At 40.8% G+C, this 21,821-nt stretch overlaps 1 protein-coding gene across 1 annotated transcript in view; it reads right to left on the bottom strand.

Moving 5' to 3' along the window:
• Positions 1-700: 700 nt before the first annotated feature.
• The window catches only part of ncam1b (neural cell adhesion molecule 1b), a gene marked incomplete at both ends in the record, with an annotated part of 92,054 nt that continues 70,933 nt past the window's right edge, over positions 701-21,821 (bottom strand). Inside the window, 11 exons of the mRNA XM_080527254.1 lie at positions 701-821; positions 1,772-2,815; positions 4,165-4,281; positions 5,524-5,716; positions 9,006-9,186; positions 11,104-11,228; positions 15,457-15,585; positions 16,013-16,183; positions 18,033-18,129; positions 18,482-18,669; positions 18,936-19,086. Coding sequence (XP_080383380.1) covers positions 701-821; positions 1,772-2,815; positions 4,165-4,281; positions 5,524-5,716; positions 9,006-9,186; positions 11,104-11,228; positions 15,457-15,585; positions 16,013-16,183; positions 18,033-18,129; positions 18,482-18,669; positions 18,936-19,086 — 2,517 coding nt within the window. The remainder of the gene's footprint in view (positions 822-1,771; positions 2,816-4,164; positions 4,282-5,523; positions 5,717-9,005; positions 9,187-11,103; positions 11,229-15,456; positions 15,586-16,012; positions 16,184-18,032; positions 18,130-18,481; positions 18,670-18,935; positions 19,087-21,821) is intronic.

Below are 21,821 nucleotides of genomic sequence, written 5' to 3'. Positions count from 1 at the left end.
TCTGGCTCTGCAAGATTACTGATCCCCAAGCAGTCCCATTGCTGTTGGCTAAGGGCAGTTTTGTGAGTCACACCCTTCATCTTCTTCAGTTTCCCTCAAGGGAAAGATGGACGAGGTGCACGGAGAAGTGGTAGTGACCAAATCAATTCACTTAAAAACATAACAACAATCTGTATGATAAAACCACTCCCCTGAACAGACAAAGAGTAACACAGTAACATTTCAAACAAAACATTACAACCATTTCCAAATCAGACATGCAAACAAACTAAATGAGACTAGCCCTCAAATTATTGAAGATAAAAAAAAAGGAAATAATAAAATAATATCTATATAGAGTAAATCTCTTAATATATATGTTCCTGAATAATCCAATGTTTATGTGCAACCACACTTCAAATAATTATAACTCTGAGTACTGTAAAAACTATAATTTTGTCTCCCACTGTACAACCACTTGAGATACAACCACTTGAGATACAACTCAAATAGTGCTCTTTAGTATTCCATGGTTGTAGCGAAACAAATCTTAAATGAAAATAGAAATGATTACACAATCATATTGTGCTCTAATGAATCTACTGTACAAACACAAGCTGTTGTAAATATTATGCAGTAAGGGCACAAGAAATCAAAACTCCTGCAGTCTTTCCTGTTGCTGCTGCTGCTGCCGCCATTTTAGATGGGTTGGGCTGGCCCATTATGCTTTGCTCTCGCTGGCATTTGTATGTGCAACATCGTTGTGTTCTGCTGTCACCTCTGACAGGGCCGTCTTCACCTCTGCCTCCTCTGATTTACTTTTCTCATCGCCAATTATCTTCCTGTAATGGAGAGTCAATTATTCAATTAATATTCATTACATCTCTCATTTCCCTACAACAGAATAATAATAATAATAAAAAAAAAAATAATACAAAAAATGTGTTATTATGATGTTTGTATTCCAAGCATCACAACAACAACACATTTCACCACATTAATCCATAAATCAGTTGAAGTATTATACTTTAATGGGAGCCCAAACAATGTCATTGTGGCCTCAACATTGGCGTCTATGGATGAATCTATGAATGTCTCATTCATAGTAACGGTAATGTCATAGAGAGCGCCATGATGGGTTATCCATTTTAAAGTAGTCAACTGGGTGGTACTGTAGTTGCTTAGTCTTCCCCTTTAATTGTGTTCATCTGTTGATTGAAACAGGCTTACGGATACATGTTGCACCCTCTTTTCGGAGCAAACAGGAAAAAAGTCACCACACAAAACGTTTGATGAACGTTTTACATTTTAAAATGGAGAGTGCCCGTCACGGCGCTTCCGATGCAATCATAGGTTATTTAGGGCAGTGCCCCCTCTAGTGTTTAAATCTTACTCTATGGGTGCATAACAATTGTTCAATAGAGAACAAGCTAGGGAGCAAGCTAATGTGTCTTGGCTAGGCTAGTGTGACATCTGGGCCTGAGAGCCAAAGACATGCCTGCTGGCTCTCTTAACTGTGTCCAGTGCCAGGCACACACACACACACACACACACACACACACACACACACACACACACACACACACACACACACACACACACAACCACTACAATGACCATCACCCCAACACTTCTTTCACAAGACTACATCACTAAAATCACCACCACTTTTACTGCAATTTACTACTCCAGTTTCACAATGAGACCAGACCAATGGAAAGATGGGGTGAGTGAATGAATGGGCACACCATCAAACACACACAGACAGATAAACCTCTAGAGTGAACCATACTCGTCGTTGACTGGAGGAGGAGGAGCCATGGCAAGAGAGTCTAATTCCTCCAGAGGGTCTGCTCCGTCTCCGTTGGGCAGGGAGGGGGTAGGGGTGGGTCTGCTCTCCAGTCTAATGGGGTCTGCTGGGGGCAGGGAGGGGCTCAGTGGCCCGTTGGTCAACTCTAAGTCTATCTCTGGGGCTTTGGGCTCTGCAGTGGCAGGCATACAGGCAGTCAGGGACAGGGTGGGTGCCGGAGTGTCATAGGCAGCAGAGGCAGATGTGGTGGTGTCAGGGGCAGTTATGTCAGCATCAAGGGCAGTAGGAGCGACATGGACAGATACGGGAGTGCTGGTAGTAGCGGGAGCTGTAAGGGCAGGGGTGGGAGTGTCTTTGGCAATGGTAGCATTAGTGTGAATAGGAGCAGGCTTATCAGTGACAAAGGCAGAAGGGAGAGGCATACTAGTGTCCAGGGTAGTATCAGGTGTAGTGGTGCTGGTGGCAGTAGGTTTAGGTGTGGAAGTGCTTGAGACAGTAGGTGCAGACGTGTCAGTGCCCAGGAGAGTGACAGCTGTAGGGGCAGGAGCGGGCATGTCGGGGTCAATAGCAGGTTTCTTGGTGACTAGGGTATGTGAGGCAGTAGCGAGGGGAGATGTGGGGTTGCTCGTGGGCGAGGAGACTGCTTTAAGTTTGGGGGAGTTTCGACGCTTGGGTGCTATTGGTGCAGGCGACTTTTGTGATTTAGGGCGTTCAATGGCGTTAACCATATACGAGGCCTCTGCTCTTGGGGCGTTGACTCCGAGGTCTACCAAGGGGACCCCTTTGCCAGTGATGTCAGGGGTAGATACGAGGGGCGCTGGAGGGGCAGGGTGGGACTCTGCGGTGTATGCCGCTGCCGGGGCAGGTAAGGGGTCAGTGGCGGGGGCGGAAAAGCTGCAGGTGAGGGTGGTGGTCTCGCTACAGGGACTGTCCTGGGCAGGGTCAAAGGTGGTATTGGCTGTGTCAGAGTTGGTGGCTACGGAGGAGAGGGTGTCCAGTGCCAGGGCAGCAGTGTGGGCCGCCAGCCTGAGAGAAAGAAGCAGGGGAGAGAACAGAGACACGTATACAGACTAGACACTGAGGTGAACATGACACGGGAGGAGTGCGGAAGGGAGGAGGGCGGAATAGGGAGCTTGCAAGAGGTAAGGGAAGCATGCAGTAAGATATCAACAGCGATGTTGTGGAGGGTAAATGCACGTCAACTCCATTTATGCACCTTTTGATATGGTGTATAGCATTTACCCTTTTACAAAAAAGCTTTTTATGGGGCGCTTAGGTGGCGTAGTGGATTAAGCGCTGACCATGTACCGCAGGGCTCCCGGTTCGATTCCAGCCACGGACATATCCTGCATGTCATCCCTTCTCTCTCTCTCACCCATCCTTCCTGTCATAATCTCTACTGTATCTGTCATTAAAAAGAAAAAATATGAGTGGGACTGCCCCACTCAGAAAAAATAACTTTAAAAAAATGCTTTTAATGTTAGCACGTAGGTTATGAATTTTCTCGGGTTACCAGTGTTTACCCACTTTTTTGCCACTACATCCCTGGATATCGCACGCATAAAACACAGACAGAGCAGCCGGAACATCAATGAGCGGTAAAGGACACACAGGGTTTCCATGCTATGAGTGTAGACTTGCGCATGCATTGGTTAATATGGAAAACACTTAGGACCTAATGTACAACTGAAAAGAAAGCACATAGGGTTTCAGGTTTCTTGAAAAACAACCACAGTCCCAAGTACCTGAAGTGGGTTGAACAGTACCAGTGAACAGTCAGCTCATGTAACTCCAGTTTTTCTAAAATCACCATTTGGGGGATTCACAGATTTCATCAAATTATTTATGTCAAGGTTACCACTGGGGGACAAAAAGCCCTGTCCACGTCTTTGACTGGTATTGATTCAACCTTGAAACAATGAAACCAAATCTCCAAAAGCCAGAGAAAAAAAATAAATCTCAGCAACGCAAACCCTCCATCAAAACAATCCACAAAAAACAGTCTCAAAAGACAGCATCAAATATACCTCACACTACAGGGTCAAACCAAGCTGGGCTTTAGTGTGCTGGCCTTAAGCATCAGTTGTTGTAACAATGCTGCAAAGGTCAATGTGAAACAAATGATCAGAGCCAGCACAGTATGATACGGGTCAGCCCTGTAGTGTGTTAAGCCCCATACAGTGCACTCTGCTTAAGAATCACTCATTGATATTCCAAGAATCATGGGACGACAGCAGAAACTTGCCTTACAATGCACTTTGCTTTTCAGAATCAAATCGGCTATAAGAATCAGAAACAGGTGTAATTCTTTTAAGAGGAGTTGCACTGTGCTGCGACTCGAATGACGTACGTGAGTGTGAAAGCTCAATACTCACTCTGGCTCTGTAAGGGGTGTGGTCTCATTGGGTTCTGTAGGCCCTGCTGCATTGTGATTGGCTGTGCACTCATCCTCAGTTCTCACTTCGACTATTGGCTCTTTCGACTCGTCCTTCCTGCGGACCGACACGACTCAGAGATCACAGGGGTCACAATGTGACATTGGATTTTGCATAGAGCTACTTGCTACATAATAACAAGGATGATAGTATATCATAACCATGACATATCAAGGACAATGTAAATCATGAACATCCCAGTGTAGTGGTGGCCTAGTAGTGGATAGTAGGGGTGCAACAGTTCTCTGTTTTATATTGAACCGTACGGTTAGCCATCCAGGGTTCGATACGCACTAGTGAATGTCGGTTTTTCGGTTTTATCCTCCATTGAAAGTCGGAGGTCGAATTTGTCTGGAACGCAGACGCTTCTTGTTCAAATGTTAGTTCATGGCGAGCATTGTGGAGTCATTAATTTCGGTTTTGGCATTTAATACAATGAGGAAAACGAAAACAGTGAACAGAAACGCTGCTCCAAACATTGCTTCACTTGTGTCGTATTTGGGCTACCAGCTGTCCTATACCAGTAGTCAAGGCTAAGAGGCACTTCTACATTTGAAAGTGTGTGTGAAAGTGTTTTTTGTTAAGATATATTTATATATATTACTGACCCCTCCCTGTCCCTAGCTCTTTAGCTGTCTAGTTTTAGGTTTTGTAGTTTTAGTTTAGTTTTAGATTATCTTAGACTGTTTTAGACTAGTATTAGTTTTAGACTATGTAGTTTTAGTTTAGTTTTAGACTATATTGATGGAAAGTTTTAGATTATCTTAGACTGTTTTAGATTTAGACTATGTAGTTTTAGTTTAGTTTTAGACTATGTAGGCCAGGTTTTGTATTGTATTTGTTTGTGGTGGATGTTGTATGCCTGTGAACAGGTCACACTTGAAAATGAGCCCTTGGGGCTCAATGTGTTTTTTACCTGTATAAATAAAAGTAAAAAATAAAAAAAAAAATAAAAAAAAAAGTTTATATTATACAATATACCAGTCATATTCTGGAATGTGTCTGAATGTTAAACTTTCCTCCTTACGCACAAAACACGTACCGAAACCGAACCGAAACCGTGACCCAAAAACCGAGGTTCACCACGAATCGTGGGCCAACTGAACCGTTGCACCCCTCCCTAGTGGATAGTGAGTTGGACTGATGATCAGATGGTCATGAGTTCAAATCCCACCCGGGAACACCACCACTAGTGTGCCCTTGAGTAAGTAGCCCTAAGTTACTTGACGGAGACTGTCCCTGTAATCTCGAATTGTAAGTCGCTTTGGATAAAAGCGTCTGCTAAAGGTTGGAACTCACATGAAGGCAGCCTTGCCCTCCTCCAGCGTGTGCCCTTTGGTCCCGGAGCCCGGCTTGCCACAGAGGCACATAATGAGACCACACTTATTGACGAAGAAGCAGGTGACATCCACGGCCAGAAGTAGCAGCACAAACGCAACGATGAGGATACCAGCAATAATGCTGGTGGAGAGGGCAGGTTCATCCTCAATGTCTACAGGAGAAAAGAGACTGTGTCAACCATAGAGATAGATATAGTAGAGGGGTTGATGTCAATGCTAGGGAATTTCTAAAGAAATACAAGGATATGAGAATATAAAAACTTTTCTTCTCCCAAATAATTCAGGGTATATACAGGAATCTTGAGGTTAATTTCAATACCTTTCTAAGACTTTTTAAAGACCTTGTCAATATTTTTCCAGACCTCACCGCCACTTCGAGCTGTGACCGTTTACATCAGTGACACCTTTAACTTAACAGTTTTCGTTTGCAATAGACTAGACCACTATCATACAACACAATTTCCGTTTCATCTTTGTTTTTTAATAAAACTAATACATTCACGAACTTTTACTAAAAGTCTTTAGGACTCAAACTCTTTGGACAGAGTCTAATTCAGAAAAATACCTACAAAATTCAAGACCTCATAAAATCGTGATAAGACTTTTTAATACTTATTAAGGGTCTTGATTTTCCCAAAATTGATTTATCAACTTTTAATACTTTTCAAGACACCACGGATACCCTGTAATTGTTTCTTTAAAAAAAAAAAAAATACACAGATGACTCACCTGTCAAGCACATAGACATTTTCTAACATTGAGTGATCACAGCATCTACTCAGTTGTTTTGTTAATGTTATGTATTTGAACTTAATTGGTTTTCGGAAAGTTAGGGATCAATGTTCAAAATGTTAGATCAGTGTAATAGGATTAAAAATGGATACCACATTGGACCAACCTCTTCAAGATGTGTTTAGGTAATGGTATGTCATCACCTGGCCTTTAATAAAATGCAAATACATTCAGAAGTATTAAATCAACTTTATTTAATTAGACAAAACAAATAAAAGACCTGAAGAAAAATTGCTATGTGATCTTTAAGAGATTGTAAACAATGAATAACAATGTGTTGACTAAGTAAGCTATACTGTATACTGTACTGTTCCTTTACTTCTATCTTTCTGTCTGTTTGTTCAACTGACCCTTAATAGGTGTAATGATGACCAGTGACCACTGGGGGGAGCCCATCATCAAACCCTTGTTCTTTTTAGGCTCTCCCTGCATATACAATACTGTTGTTTTTTTATATAATTGGGATTTTATGTGCAGAACACAACATAAATTAAAATCCAGTATCATCTAAAAGCCAAAGAAGCAATGCAATCTCCTCAGGACACTCACATTTTTACAAAAAGGAAAGTTAACAATGCATAAATTACCGTGTATACGGGTCTATTCATAATGAAAAAATAAACACAATTTAATTGTAGGTATATAAAAAAAAAAAAAAAAAAAAAAGCTTTAATGCTACTTTGAAATGAGATTTGATTATTTTGTTTTCAACAACACACAATTGACTGTCACAGTTACCAACTGCACATCAACACCACCTATAATCGTTTGTACACAGTGCTTGAGAATAGAACACACATTACTATCATATGAGAATTTGGTACTGTGTTATTTATATTTTTATTCATGTTAATTTTTTTTTTTTTTTATTCAATGAGTGAAAAAAGTATATACATCCTTAATGTAAACTGACATGTCTGGTACTCACCATTCACTAAGTTCTCAACCACAGTATTCGTAGTAAAATTGCATAATTCAATACAACACTAGTGTTCATTAATGTAAACTCGATCTCTTTTCAGTTCTCTAGTACTGATACTAGCTGTGCTAAGCTGAGCAGAGTGGTCCTGTAGTAGACAGATGATACCACCGCCTTTGGTGGTGTAGGTTAGGCAGGTCTGTCCTGTAACTAACTGAGCACCCTCTGCCACCCACAGTCAGACACATGTCATGTGTCTCATGTTTCTGACTGTCTCTGCTGCTGTACGTCTGTAGAAGGAGATCATCCAGAGAGACAGCTAGGGCAGAGAAAGGAAAGCTTTTCTCTACGTGTCTGTGTGTGTGTGTGTGTGTGTGTGTGTGTGTGTGTGTGTGTGTGTGTGCACGCATGTGTGTGCGCACGCATGTGTGTGTGTGTAAACTTCTCATGAACTACGACAGCAGGAATACAGTCAATATGGATAGCATGAGAGAGATCAGAGTGCATGTCACAGATGAACAGCTTGCTGCTGGTCACATACCAAGACGGAAAAACAAAAAGAGCACGTTGGAAAAGTAATGACCAAAATGATCATGTGGTCCAGCAGTGTCCAAAACCAAGAGTGCAGGGACATTGAGAGGGATAAAGAGAAAGGGAGAGAGAGGGAAGGAGGGGGTAAACCAAGAGAAAATGGAGAGAAGGGTGGGAAAATGGGAGGAGAGAAAAGAGAAAATATGTCAAGTTTCAAAAACAAAAACTGAAAGAGAACAAAGGAAAGGTTGAGTAAGTTTGTTTTACACTGACAAGGAGAAAATTGGGAAAAGCAAAATTACCACAGCAAGCTAAAGCAAAAGCACATCACATGAGAAAGGACGACACCACACCATGAGTAGGGACAATTGTGGGAGTTGGAGTGGTTTTGAGTGGGATGCCTTTTAGATCAGGGGATGAGTTAGAGGGGGAATACAAAAGGGAGGTGTGAGAGGGGAAAAAAGGTTTGCTACTTTTATGATCCAGCAATCTTCTGAGGTGATCTTAGCTACAGGATTGTTGCCGCATTGCTTATGCAGTTTAGCTACGGCAGGTTCGGTTTCAGTAAAGTAGTCAGCTCCAGCTAGGACCTGCTAATGTACATCGCAGAAAGGCTGCAAAGTATGCACGCACACATGGACAAAGGATCAGAACCATTAGAATCACCACTGAAATTAATTAACTGAGTTAAAGCGATTTAGTGGGAGAGCCTTTGTCCATTGCAAAAGCAGCCTGTTGTAGCAGTGAGAATGCAAACTCAATCTCCTATCTTGTATTGAGTAGTGTCTGTCACATAAAAGATTTGAAGCAGGAGTCTCTAAGCAAGTTTAATTACATTGGAAAACTATTGTCATGGGCCACAGTTGCCACCATCAAGAATACTGAATTGGTGAGGAGGAGTTATCTTAGTGAAAGCCAATATGACATTTTTTTTGATTGGCATTGAAATAAAGCTCCTGATTTGAACTTGGCATTTCAGTTCTGTGTGCAGAAGGGTTGAAGTCAATTAATTCTCAGTCCAGTCTATTCAGGAGGTAAAACGACATTTATTTTCAATGATTTCTCAATTAACTGAAAATGAAAAGCTCCTCTCAAGTGTGTCCATTTTTTTAAATCATCCCTCTGAATTGCTTGAATTGAAATGGAATTCAGCGCTGCCCTGTTATTTAGTGCCAGTGTTTGTGCCCTGTGATTGGTACCTGAGATGGTAGAAGGCTCTGGGGAGGTCCTGAAGGTCAGGATTCCTGGCTGGGACTTTCCTTGCTGGTTCTCTGCCACCACAAACACCTCATACTCTGTGTCCCACTCCAGTGAATGCAGAACCACGTATTCACTGTCCCTGGGCAACTTGATTTCGGGTTTCCACTCCGACATTAGCTTCTGGGGACACAGACATACATAGACACAGGAGTCAGACATAAATGGACTGCACTTATATAGCGCCTTTATCCAAAGCGCTTTACAACGGTCTCTCATTCACCCATTCACACACACATTCACACACCAATGGTGGCAAGCTACCATGCAAGGCACCGGCCCGCTCACTGGGAGCAATTTGGGATTCAGTGTCTTGCCCAAGGACACTTCGACATGTGGCCAGCCGGGGCTCGAACCACTGATCTGCCAACCTGGCAGCTCTACCTCCTGCGCCACAGCCGCCCCCAAAAAGACATAAAGATGGCTCTGTTTTTCTACCTTCGCCTGGAGCCACCTTTATTTACTGTAGATACCAGCATAGCATGGCCCCTGGGGGTGAGTCACTTGTCAGAAATACTTTTTTGGTTCCCCCTGCACATACTGCTGTTTATGATGTAACTATAGTCAATTAGGTCACCCCATGAAATATCTAGTTATTCTTTTAAGCATTATGGACATATTTGGTCTTCATTCAAACAACATCTATAGTAAAGGTGATGTAATGGAAAACAACGAAAATGTAACTTTGTTATAATTTATTTAACAAGAAATGAACAAAGATGCCAATTCCTACTGAGGAAAAGGTTAGGACACCCTATGGCTTAATAGCTGGTATTGCCCCCTTTGCTCTGAAATAGCATCAATTCAACTATTTCCTATAACTGTCTACCAGTCTCTGACATCGACTGGGAGAAGGTTTTTACCACTCGTCCATGCATAATTCTGTCAGCTGTGTGATGTTTGAAGGAATGCACAGTCCATTTCAAATCACCCCACAGCATCTCAATAGTATTAGGATCCAGGCTTTGACTCCAGAACTCAATTTCTTCCTTTTCCTTGCCATTCCTTAGTGGATTTACTGGAATGTTTTGGGTCATTGTTATGTTGCATGGTCCACGTCCGCTTCAGCTTACATTTTTGGACAGATGATCTCATTTCCATCACGCACCCTCTGATACAATAAACAATTAATTGTGGATTCTATGATGGTGAGCTGACCAAGTTATGCTGCAACAAAGCAGCCCCAAACTATGACATTCCCACCCCCATATTTCACAGTTGGTATGAGATTATTGTGCTCAAATGCGGTCCTTGGTTTGCACCAAACATGTCTTCTGTTACTGCGCCCAAATAATTCAACTTTGGATTCATCTGTCCAAAGCACATTGTTCCAAATGTCCCAGCATTTGTCCATGTGTTCTCTGGCAAACTTTTGTTCTCTGGCAAAATATTGCCCTGATTTGTTGACAGCAAGAGTTTCCTCTTTGCACACCTCCCATGAAAATCAAACTTATGCAGTCTCTTTCTGATGGTAGATGCATGTCCTTACACATCAACTGTGGCAAGAGCTACCTGATAACATTGTTATGACCTGAATTGTTTGGAGACATTTTAAAATCCTTCCCAGACTCATACGCATCTACAAGGCCTCAGAGAGCTCTTTTGATCTCACCATGGTGATACCACTCACTTCAACAATCAAGAGCAAACCAAACCAAATGTCTGAGGTTTAAATAACCAAACAGACTCTTCCAAAATCCTCTCTAACGATGTTCTAATCATTTGCACCTGATGTGGAGCACTTCATTCTAATTTTAGGCATTTCAAGTAGTAATAAATGTGGGAGAGTCCTCACAAGAAAATAGCATTTCTATTAATTATATGTCATTTTTTAAATATTTCTTTTCAGTTTTATTTGTTTAGTTATATTACCTCCATCTCTCATTATTGTCGAAATGAAGATCAAATGTTTCAATATGTTGAAAAAGACAAAGGTTTTTGTGGGGTGTCCTATCTCTTTCTCATGACTGTATGTACTGATTTTAGGTGTGTTTTCTATATGTGCAGAATAGATCAACTAAACTAAAAAGCCATACTTACCGGTCTATAGTGGACAAGGTAGTGTGTGATGGGAGAGCCGCCGTCATCCTGCTTGATCCAGTTGACTCTGACGACGTTGCCTTTGGGTTGGAGTGTTCCCTCCAGTTTAGGGGGGTTGGGTTCCCCTAGAAGCACACATCAGTAATATGAGACTAGTGAGATTAAGTGTTCATTCAGAGGATGTAGTTAGAAGACATTATGTTGTTAAGCAGTTGTACAATGTTGTCATGGTCCCACCTAAACCTGCACTTCAAAACATGTGAAGAAGTTCTGTTTATAGGCACTGTATAGGGGCCCATTTTGCTTGAGCAAAACTGCACAAAAAATATCAACACTTCAGAATACTCCAGAGCAGGCTTTTTGTTATAGTTTCTGTTCAACATTGCTTTTGTGAAGTAAACAGTGTGGAAATGTTACTTATTGGGACTGTTCTGCTCAAGCAAAATGGAGCTTATATGTGTTTTTTTAAGCTGGGTGCATACACTTTTTTTGGGTTTGGGCTCCCCTACACCCCCTAGACATAGAGTAGTAAGATTTGAGAGTCGTAACTGTTCTCCAGATGTCAATATGAAGGAAGAAACTTGTCTGCTCCTCAAACAAAAATCCTTAAATTAATTAAACTAGCCAACCATCCTGTGAGTGGTCATTACCAAACACAATGTTTGAGATGCAGCTTGCCCTATAGGGTTAGTAATCATGGCCTAAATCATCTCAATAATCAGTGCGTGTTCACCTGATTAACTACATGGGTTTTACACTGGTGATTGACATTTACCAGTGCTATACAAGGCATCAGGGAGGGGGGCTGCGTGACTACTGCTGAGATGATCAAATGAGAGGCTCGAGTAGCATTTGCACAGTAATTAGACATGCGTGTAGAGGCAGGCAGCCACTGGGGAAATTTGCACTGGAAATTACTTGAAAATGACAAATGATGATGATAAATAAATAAAAAGTTAATAGCTGTGATTGTTCTAACATATAATGTGATCATTTCCCCCTATTTCTGTCACTCCTTTTCATTATAACAGCCGTATATAAATATATAGTTTCATATAAAAGCTAATAAGGTGTCATTATTACTTCAATATTCAATTAAAACAGCTTTTTTTGTAATCCTGTTTGGTTGGTCCTGAGATGGCTTCTACCTGATACCACCAGCTGCTCACCCCTTCACAACTTGATTTGATTTGCTGTATGGAACATTACTGTGGACATTTAACGCATGAACAATAATTATATATTATAGAATAAAGAGTCTGGGAGGGCTGATCACCATAACAGACATGTGCCTAAAATAGAGTATTATAGACAGGAATTATTAAAGTAAGAAAGTAAGCAGGAATTAAGAGGAATTCAAGAGAGGCATATTCATGATAAATAAATAAAATAAATGTCATTTATGAACACTGTTTGGTCAGAAATAAACGCTTTTGAAGTCCTCGCCCGACACTTGGTTTGCATAATGTTGTTACTGCCAGGGGTGTTCTAGAGGAGTGGACTCACCGATTTTCACCGTTGGCTACCTTTTCAAATCATGCACGCATGCAGAAACACAACAGCTAATGTCCGACACTGGAAGTCCATTTCAGGGGGTTATATTATTATTATTATTATTATTATTATTATTATTATTATTATTATTCGGGAGGATGCTGTTGTTTGGAACTTCAAACAGAATTTCGCCACAATGGCAGATTTCTAACAAACTTACGCCCTGCTCCGTAAAGTCCCATGACGTGTTGAGAAACAGATGTAGGTCACTAAGCATGCCATTCAGGTTCAAGGTTAGTGACATCAAACAACATTGTGGAAAAAGCCGTGCTAATAGAGAAGGAGAGGATGACATGCAATTCTGAGTTTATAGATAAACTTGGAAATATAATTATATTTTTTGACAGCCCTCAGTTTCAACGTTTGTTTAGATGAAAATACTTCATTTATAATTGGATTGAATATGGATTTCTTTTCTTTTTTGGAGTAAACTACATCTACTTCGGGATTTCTGCCGAGAGGATGTAGAATGGGGTATACATGCGTTTACTGTGGACTGAGAATCTTTGAGTTAATAATCCAGTGAGTTAGAGAGGGAACATAATTCAAACAGATAGCAGGGTTACTTGTTCAAAAGCCTTGCTGGCACCACCTTATTAAATCACAATGACAGCTCAAGGTACTACAATAAGTCCAGAGGAAGCGAATGGCTACACATGGTTGGTTAATAAGGATGGAAAAGAAATGAGCATTTTTGAGTTCGGACAACATGACGGGTTGCGTTTCAGTGAAGCTTTTAGTATTTATGATATGATTCTTCTGTTGGAAATTGGGAGCAAAAAGTTACCTTCTGCAGTGGACGACATCATCAGCACCATGCAAGCCACATGACAGTCACATGAAACGCACGCATGTGATTGGTTGAAAAGAAAGTGGAAGAAGTAACATGAAAGATACAAAAAATAGACAACATAAACATGGACAAGAACAATACAGTTATAAAAGCAGACAAAATTAAATAAAACAGTGAATAACACAAAAAAGCTTTTGACAACACTGAATACAAAAGTAAGGACAAAGGACAGGTTTTCCTCTGAGACAAGTGGGAACATGTTGCTAGCTGTATGTTCTAGAGTTAGAATAATTTGCCCAATAAATGTATTGGAAAATAACTTATCCGAAATTATTCTTGTCCAGTCACACAAAAATGACTGAACAGAGGAAACACTGCAGTATTTCTAATACAGACAGACATACTGTAGTATTCAAAATACTGACAAATACAAAAAGCGGACAGAGCTACATGCATTACCAACACTTACTACAGTTTTCCATATACTGTTGTATTGGCATTACTGACAGACACAGCCAATATACATGCACAATCTACTAACTATGCACTGCCATAGGAATATTATAGGAGAGTAACATGAGTATTGACACGCCAAGAGACATCAATAAAATATGGTTGTATCACATCTACAGTATTATGTGGCCCTACTTTTGGGTCAGTGTGGCTTTCTTTCTTGATGGTGTAAAAACTGTACTTTGAGGTGTTTTCCTCAAAGCAATATTGTAAGTCATAGTTGACAACACACTTGTGCTAAGCAGAATATTTGGTATGTTGTGGTGGTCTATTTTTCTATGTTCAACAGCGCAATTGATACAATAACTACCTAACTAGGCTCTAAATCTAATCCCAAATAACTACAGAACAAACCTGTTTCTTCAAAATTAAAGCCATCTAGGAAGTATATGAAAGAAAAGATATCAGGCAAAAACAATAATTTTGAAAGATACAACAACTGGGGAAGATCTTTTATCTATAGTATAATAATAATGTTACACCAGACTAAGAGGAGGCTGAAAAGATAACAGATAGAGATTGAACATTAAAGGGATGGTTCACCTTATTGAGGTTTTACAACATTTGTCTCACCGAGGATGTTGCTGTTCCAGTTTTTAAATCCATCGTTATTTAGCCAGAATGATGTCAGAATCTCCTGGTTAACATTTAAAGCAAAGGTAGTGGTAGCGTGCTAACCGCTCCTAGCACTTTCCAATAGCATTGCAAAAAATGCTAACAAATAGATACTAGATGTTGCTTAATAGGTACCTAATGAATTTAGGCTGTCTGGGTGAACCAACAACACACTAGGTATATTCACAAATGAGGTAAAACTTCAAATAAAGTGAACTATCCCTTTAACTATAATTCATGACTGCCTATGGTCATTGGAAGACATGCTTAGGCAGAGACACCCACCCAAATTAAAACCCTGAATAAACAGAATGGACAGAAGACCGTTTAGAAACCATCAGTTTTCCAAAATTCTAACTAATACTCGGGGTAGTGGATATGATGAGGCACTTACTTGTGTAAGAATAACCTGAGTGAGTGGTCCAACAGAAAAATAACAGATACAAAAATAATATGAGTGAACAAAACAACACAACAAAAAGAAAGACGCAAAATAACACCCGTATAAACCCCTATAAAAGGGTAGACTACCATCAAACACAGCAAATAATGTAAGCGGCATATACTGTATTCCCTATCTGATAACACTCTCAGCCAGCAGAGGGCAAACAAGTGTAGGCAGTGAGAGACTCATCTAGTAACCAGTGAAACATGATTAATTTTATATTTTGTTCGATTTTCCGTTGGTAGCTCAATCATTTGGACCGAAAGGTTCCTGATGAAACGGAATAGCATGTGCAGTAGGAGTCGTGGAGAGTGTTGTTGTGGTTGGGTTGGTGAGGTGTTGACTGGAGGTGTGATGCAGTGTGAGTGGTGTGTGTGTCTGTGTGTGTGTGTGTGTGTGTGTGTGTGTGTGTGTGTGTGTGTGTCCGACTTACGGACAGGCTCCGTCTTGAAAACCACAGCAGGACTGCCTTCACCCTCTCCCTTGCCGTTGACGGCTGACATCTTCACTTCATAGTCGGTCTCTGGCTTCAGGCCTTTGATGGTCACATCACTCGAGGCACCTGAGTAGACAATTCAAAACATAGAACATAAAAATGCAATGCAGAATGCAATACATTAACAACCAACTCTGGCAGAAAGACCTGCTCTACCAGCAGCAGAAGGGTGATGATAACAGACAACTTTTCTATCAACGCACCCGCAAGTAAATCAGTCTTATACTCTCTACCCAGTCCTATACTGTCTACCCAGTCCTATACTCTCTACCTACCCAGTCCTATACTCTCTACCCAGTCCTATACTCTCTACCTACCCAGTCCTATACTCTCTACCTACCCAGTCCTATACTCTCTACCCAGTCCTATACTCTCTACCTACCCAGTCCTATACTCTCTACCCAGTCCTATACTCTCTACCCAGTCCTATACTCTCTACCCAGTCCTATACTCTCTACCCAGTCCTATACTCTCTACCCAGTCCTATGCTCACCATCTTGGACCTCGTAGACCTGCTGCGCCCAGCTGGACTGCCCCACAGTCTTCCACTGTACCCGGTACTTGAGGACAGGCACGCCCCCGGTGGCCTCAGGCTCCTGGAACCGGACTCGTGCCGAGCTGGAGAAGGGCTCCACTCGCCCCACGGACGGAGCAGACGGGACGTCTAGAGAAGAGAGGAAGCAGGCGGACCCACTAAACATGTATTACAACTTATTTAAGCAGCAACCAATTACTATATTTATAGTTGAGTATTCTGTCAAATATTTCTTTGGATCATCAAATATTTTAACGACAAATGTAAAACTAGTTACAAATGTTTGAAAATGTGACCAGAATCACACTAAAGTGGCTCAGTTGGAGGTCTACACAAAACACAATAATACTAATAATAAATACTAATGTGAATAGTCTATTAGGAAAAATTAAACTTATAAACCCTTCATGAACCTTACACAGATGCCCCATAATCATTCATAAGCACAACCATACTAAAATAGGTCCTTGATAAGATGTTATCGATACTGATGACATTATCGATTCTGCTTATCGATCCGATTCTTTATCGATTCCCTTATCGATTCGTGATCAATTTTCTGTGTAGAAAAAAAGTAGGCTTAAACAGGTTTTCAGCGTCAACGCAGCTGTTTTATTATCTCTTGAGTCTCTGAACACAGTGCAGAATGTGTAGTCTGCCAAATAACATTTGAACACACTCCTTTTCTTAAAAGGACATAACTTGGAAAACAAATCTAAAACTGACTGATAAAATAAACAATCTTTCTTTAGAAAAAAAGGCATGTATGCCTAGTAACATTTGAATACATTGCAATGCTCCTTTTCAAAAGGGAATACACTTGAACCAAATATAAAATGTAACTGGCACATAAAATAAACAAGTATTTTTTAGAATTTAGAAGGTGTGGCTAAAACAAGATCATGTGTCCTATTTAGAAAAGAGGCTACAGTGCAGCCAGCAGTATCATTATGCTAAACATACTGATAATATTAAACTATGCATTTTACTTATTAAAATATATTTTCAGTTCTCATTAAATGGAAGAGTAACTTAATAATATAATTACCAAATTACCATATAATAAACCAATGGAACATTTACATACAACTTCAAGTGAGATTTTATAGAACTTACTGCAAGATATGAATAACATTTCCTTGACCTCACTTGAGACAAAGAAACGTTTACACATTGGTAGCACTATCTGGCATGGAGCGCAAAGTATCAATGGGTGTGTTATTATTCAGTGTGCACCAACCACACCAAGTACATTTCCTGTCATGTGCGAATATACATTCTATATACCAGTATATACATTCTATTCTACAAAAAAAGAATTGTGATTCTGATTCTGATGCAGTTCGTCTACCATTTAGAATCCATGATGTTGCATTTTGTTTGACTTTGTTTGTCACATTTTAAATAGATAAGATGCTACTTTATCAGCTTTCTCAAACTAAGTTTGTGAATGGATACCAGGCATTGTGGTATAGCCTGATCGTTTGAATACTGTCCTTGTGCGACTAAAAACTTTTCACTCCGATACAACACCGCAGAGTTTGATGTCAGATGCAGAGTTTGACGTCACAACGCATGAGTTTTTGCAACGTGCAACATGCCAGCATCGATAAAAGGAAGCGATAACCTTGTAGAGGTACAATTCCAGTAGATCAAACTAGTAACTGGAACTAGTTCTCGATTCCCATCCCTAGTCCTGACATTTGGCATTTTTGCCAACCTTTATGTAGCATGACCTGATTTGTTCATAAATGATTCATAAGGCATCTATGTAGGCCTGATAAAGGGTTTACGTAGGCTTCATTTGTTTTAAAAGTGACTAAACAAACATAAAGCACAGAGAAAAGGATATATAGAGAGTATGAGAACTACCCTATCATCTGCTCCATCAATGGTGGTCTGCTAAACCCATTATTTACTCAGAACACTTCATTTTAGACTCCACAAATGGAATGCAGCTGTGTAAAGAGAGACTCACCAGCCTGAATAAGGAGGAACTCTTTCGATTCAGTGCCCATCTCATTGGAGGCAGTGCAGTTGTAGCTCCCAAAGTCATTCTCTGACTCTGGGGTGATCTGGAGGATACAAAATGGCATGAATTGATGTATGATGGGCACTGAGCGTAGCAATAAAGCTCATATTGACCTGCTGTGTAAAATACAAGCACAGTTACCATGATATTTGTTATTCTGTTAGAGGTCGCTATCTTTTAGAGGTTGCTATCTTTATGCCTCAGTCTGAGCTTTCCCTCTGTTACATTATTGATCACGACTGCAGTCTTCCAACAATAGAACTGAGGGACACACTCACACAACTGCACACCTACATCTTTATGGCGCGTGTGTGTGTGTGTGTGTGTGTGTGTGTGTGTGTGCGTGTGAGCGTGCGTTTGTGTGAGCGTGCATGTGCATGCGTGTGTGTCTGTACCTCCAGGTAGCTGGTTGAGGGGCTGTTGAGGATCCTGATATTGGTGGTGTTTGGGCTGGGCAGCGGCAGTCCATCCCTTAACCACAGCATGGACACGTCACTGGGGTGGGCCAAGACCTCACAGCTGATGTTAGCGGCATTCCCCTCCCAGGTGTACACTACGACCGGGCCCTGGATCTTAGGAGCATCTATGGAGGAATATACCATTGATAATTGAACGGACAAAAAGGTTTTCTTGAGCTTAAAAGTAGAAAAGTACCCAGTGTGTAGCTTCCATCACAGAAAGTGTAATGGAGTTAGTTCAGTGACCGCGATAAGTAACCGAGACTGAGCCTGACGAGGCTTTAGGTTAGTGGGTTTTCCCACACAGGGTTCAAATCTGGCCTTGGATAACACCAGGACAGAGCAGAGATTCCTCAGTCCTAGAGACAGTAAACAGTGGAAGGGTTCTTACAGCGGACTTCCAGGTTGACAAGTCGAGAATCCTGTCCAATGGCGTTGAGCGCAGTGCAGGTGTATTGGCCAGCGTCGGTGAACTTGATGTACTTCAGAGTGAGGGAGGAGACGCGTGCGTCACTCCTCACCACGACATTCCCATCCAGACTCTAGAGGAGGCCAGAAGAATCACAGTGAACAGGAAACAAAGGAAACGCTTTAACAGAACATCAAGGTTAAAAGGTATGTTCAGCTACTGTATATGACGTAACCACAGGACGTGGGATGACTTCGGAGATGTTTGTTTCAGCTTCGGCCAAGCAAACCGTTTCATTAAAAGGCTGGTGAGTCAAATGTCTTGCCTCACACTTTCTTCTCTGCCATTACTCGCCCTGCTGTTTTGTGGCTAAATATACATATATTTAATGTTTTATATATCACATCACTGAGTCTACCATTAACTGTTTGACTCATTGGATCCATGCATTATTAAAACCCCAAACATTGCATCACTCACTTCAACAATGAACTCTGAAGACCAAATCATTCTAACATGTAGTGCTTTTCCTATGGCTGTGTATGGTAACAACACTGTGTCAGTATGTTAAAATGTGTGACCTAGAAAACAGTACATACAAGCATGCACTTACAAGAGAGACAGCACATCACAGCCCTCTCTCTGTGCAAAGACTTTACAGGGACGTGTAAAGTAGGAAAGAGTGCATCAATAATGGAAAAGAAGAAGCAGTAGAAATCATCAAGGGCTTTTCACACAATGTCTGCAAGAGCAGGTTGGATAGTCAGTAGCAGCAGTCTATTTAGATCTCACCCATCCCTGTTACATGCCACTGTATGGTAATAGGTTCTAACATAAGTAATAACATGTCTTAGCTTGCACTTTTACCTTCATGCTGTTGAGTGTTTCACTTGATAGTGTGAAATTCAACTGCCTATAGAGATACTACAGTATTTTTGTGTATTCCTTTGAACAGTACATCGACACATAAGTATTCAAGTGCTGTATATGACCCCAGGTTCATTCCATGTAGCATTAACATCATCTCACTGAGATGCATTCAGAATCTTGCTGAAGCTCCCAAGATAGACAAGTGCAAGTCATATTATGTTTGTGACTAGTAATGTTCTCACCTTTCATCCTGTGTTGAGGAATTTCATGTATACATTTATGTGTCTGCTAATTTAGATCAGAATGGCTCTAACTGAGCCTACACAAAGTGACACAATGTATTCCTCTTGTCTTTGGAAACATTAGAACAAATGTCTGTATTTGTTTTCATTACTGTGGACTTGTGAAATGCCATGATCTCATACATATTTCTGTACTATTGTCCTCGTATTGTATTTGATTATTTTTCTTTTTCTTTGCTGGTATGGACCTATGTGCCTGAAATAAAGTTACATTGAAATCGAAAAAATACATACAGTATATAAGTATTTCTATGCAGAAGTAGTACTTTGCTAGTGATTCTAGAGTTCATTCTTTACAGTTATTCTCTCTCTGGGTGGCTACTGCAATGCTGACAACTGCAGCCACCTCAGTTTTTAGCTGCTAGTACTTTGAAACCATGACCAAATTATGTGAGACAGGGAAAATGGGGAATTGATTTGTGACTTCATGAGTGACTTTGTGATTATGTAGCCAGAAGCAGCTTCCCTATAACTGTGATGCGTGTTTGACTGAGAGGGAACACTGAGTACCTGTACAATCACCATGACCTTGCATTTCCAGCAGAAATCCTGCTAATAAGATTACTCGAATTACTTGATATCTATCTCAAGACATCTGCCTTCATTAGCTAACGACGACACGAGTCAAAACAAACAGCCGTGAGAACGTAACCTTTAGCGCCAGGTTCATTCTTCTTTGTTGTTGTTTTTGACACTGAGCTGTCTTGGTCTGAAAATCTCAGACTGTCCTTCAACTGTCTTCTAGAGTCTTCATAAGACTGTCCTTCAACTGTCTTCTAGAGTCTTTATAAGACTGTCCTTCAACTGTCTTCTAGAGTCTTTATAAGACTGTCCTTCAACTGTCTTCTAGAGTCCTTTATAAGTGTTGCAGAGCAGAGCGGAATGTCTCTGGACCTCAGTGTTTATTTGCATTGCACAATGTCATCCCAGTACCACTGCATGTGTTCAAGTCTGGGGAACCGGAGTAAGAGTAGCCCTCATTAGTTTGTATTCAACAGAAGAAGTAGCATGCCTGAGCTCCCCCCCGCCCCATCATCTCATTACATCACCACTGAAAGGCTGGTCAGAGAGTGTGACTGTGTTACTGTCAGTGTTGTGTGTGTGACTGTGTTAGTCATATACAGTATGCTGACCCTTGTGTACAGGGTTAAATCCAAGTTCACTTAAAGTAATTTAGTCACATGGTCTTGAAGTACTACATGATGCTCCCTCTCCTACTGGATTGTATGGTGTTAGGGTCAAAGGGTCTCCACAACCTGATCATGACTGTATGTGAACAGCCTGATCATAGCTGCATACAGTTCATCCTGCCCATTGATACAGAGTATTGTGTTCTGCCAGAGAAAAAAATATTTTTGTTCAATGCAACGTGAGAGTGTAGATTCATTAACATTTCATAACTATGGTTTTCAACAAAGAGGCTTTATGAATAATGCAGGGTGGTGGGGGCCTATTAATTGCTGAGCAATGTTAGTTTTACATTATCATTATTTACTGGACCTTATTCCCTGGGAAATAATGGGTACCGTAGAAACATTGATCTGATACCTGGAAACAAAAAGAGGTAGGAGGAAAAACAACGTCCAGGTTTCAAGAGGGAAAGAAAGAATGATGATTCTCAAAGGGAAGCCACTCTAAACTAAACAGCGATGAATAGAGTCTCTCCGTCAGTTTCCATGCCAACACCCACAACAGA

This window comes from Nansenia antarctica, assembly GCF_963989245.1.
Source record: "Nansenia antarctica genome assembly, chromosome: 3".
NCBI classification, from domain to species: domain Eukaryota; kingdom Metazoa; phylum Chordata; class Actinopteri; order Argentiniformes; family Microstomatidae; genus Nansenia; species Nansenia antarctica.
The sequence above is the reverse complement of the archived record's forward strand: the minus strand, read 5'-3'. Positions and strand labels throughout refer to the sequence as shown.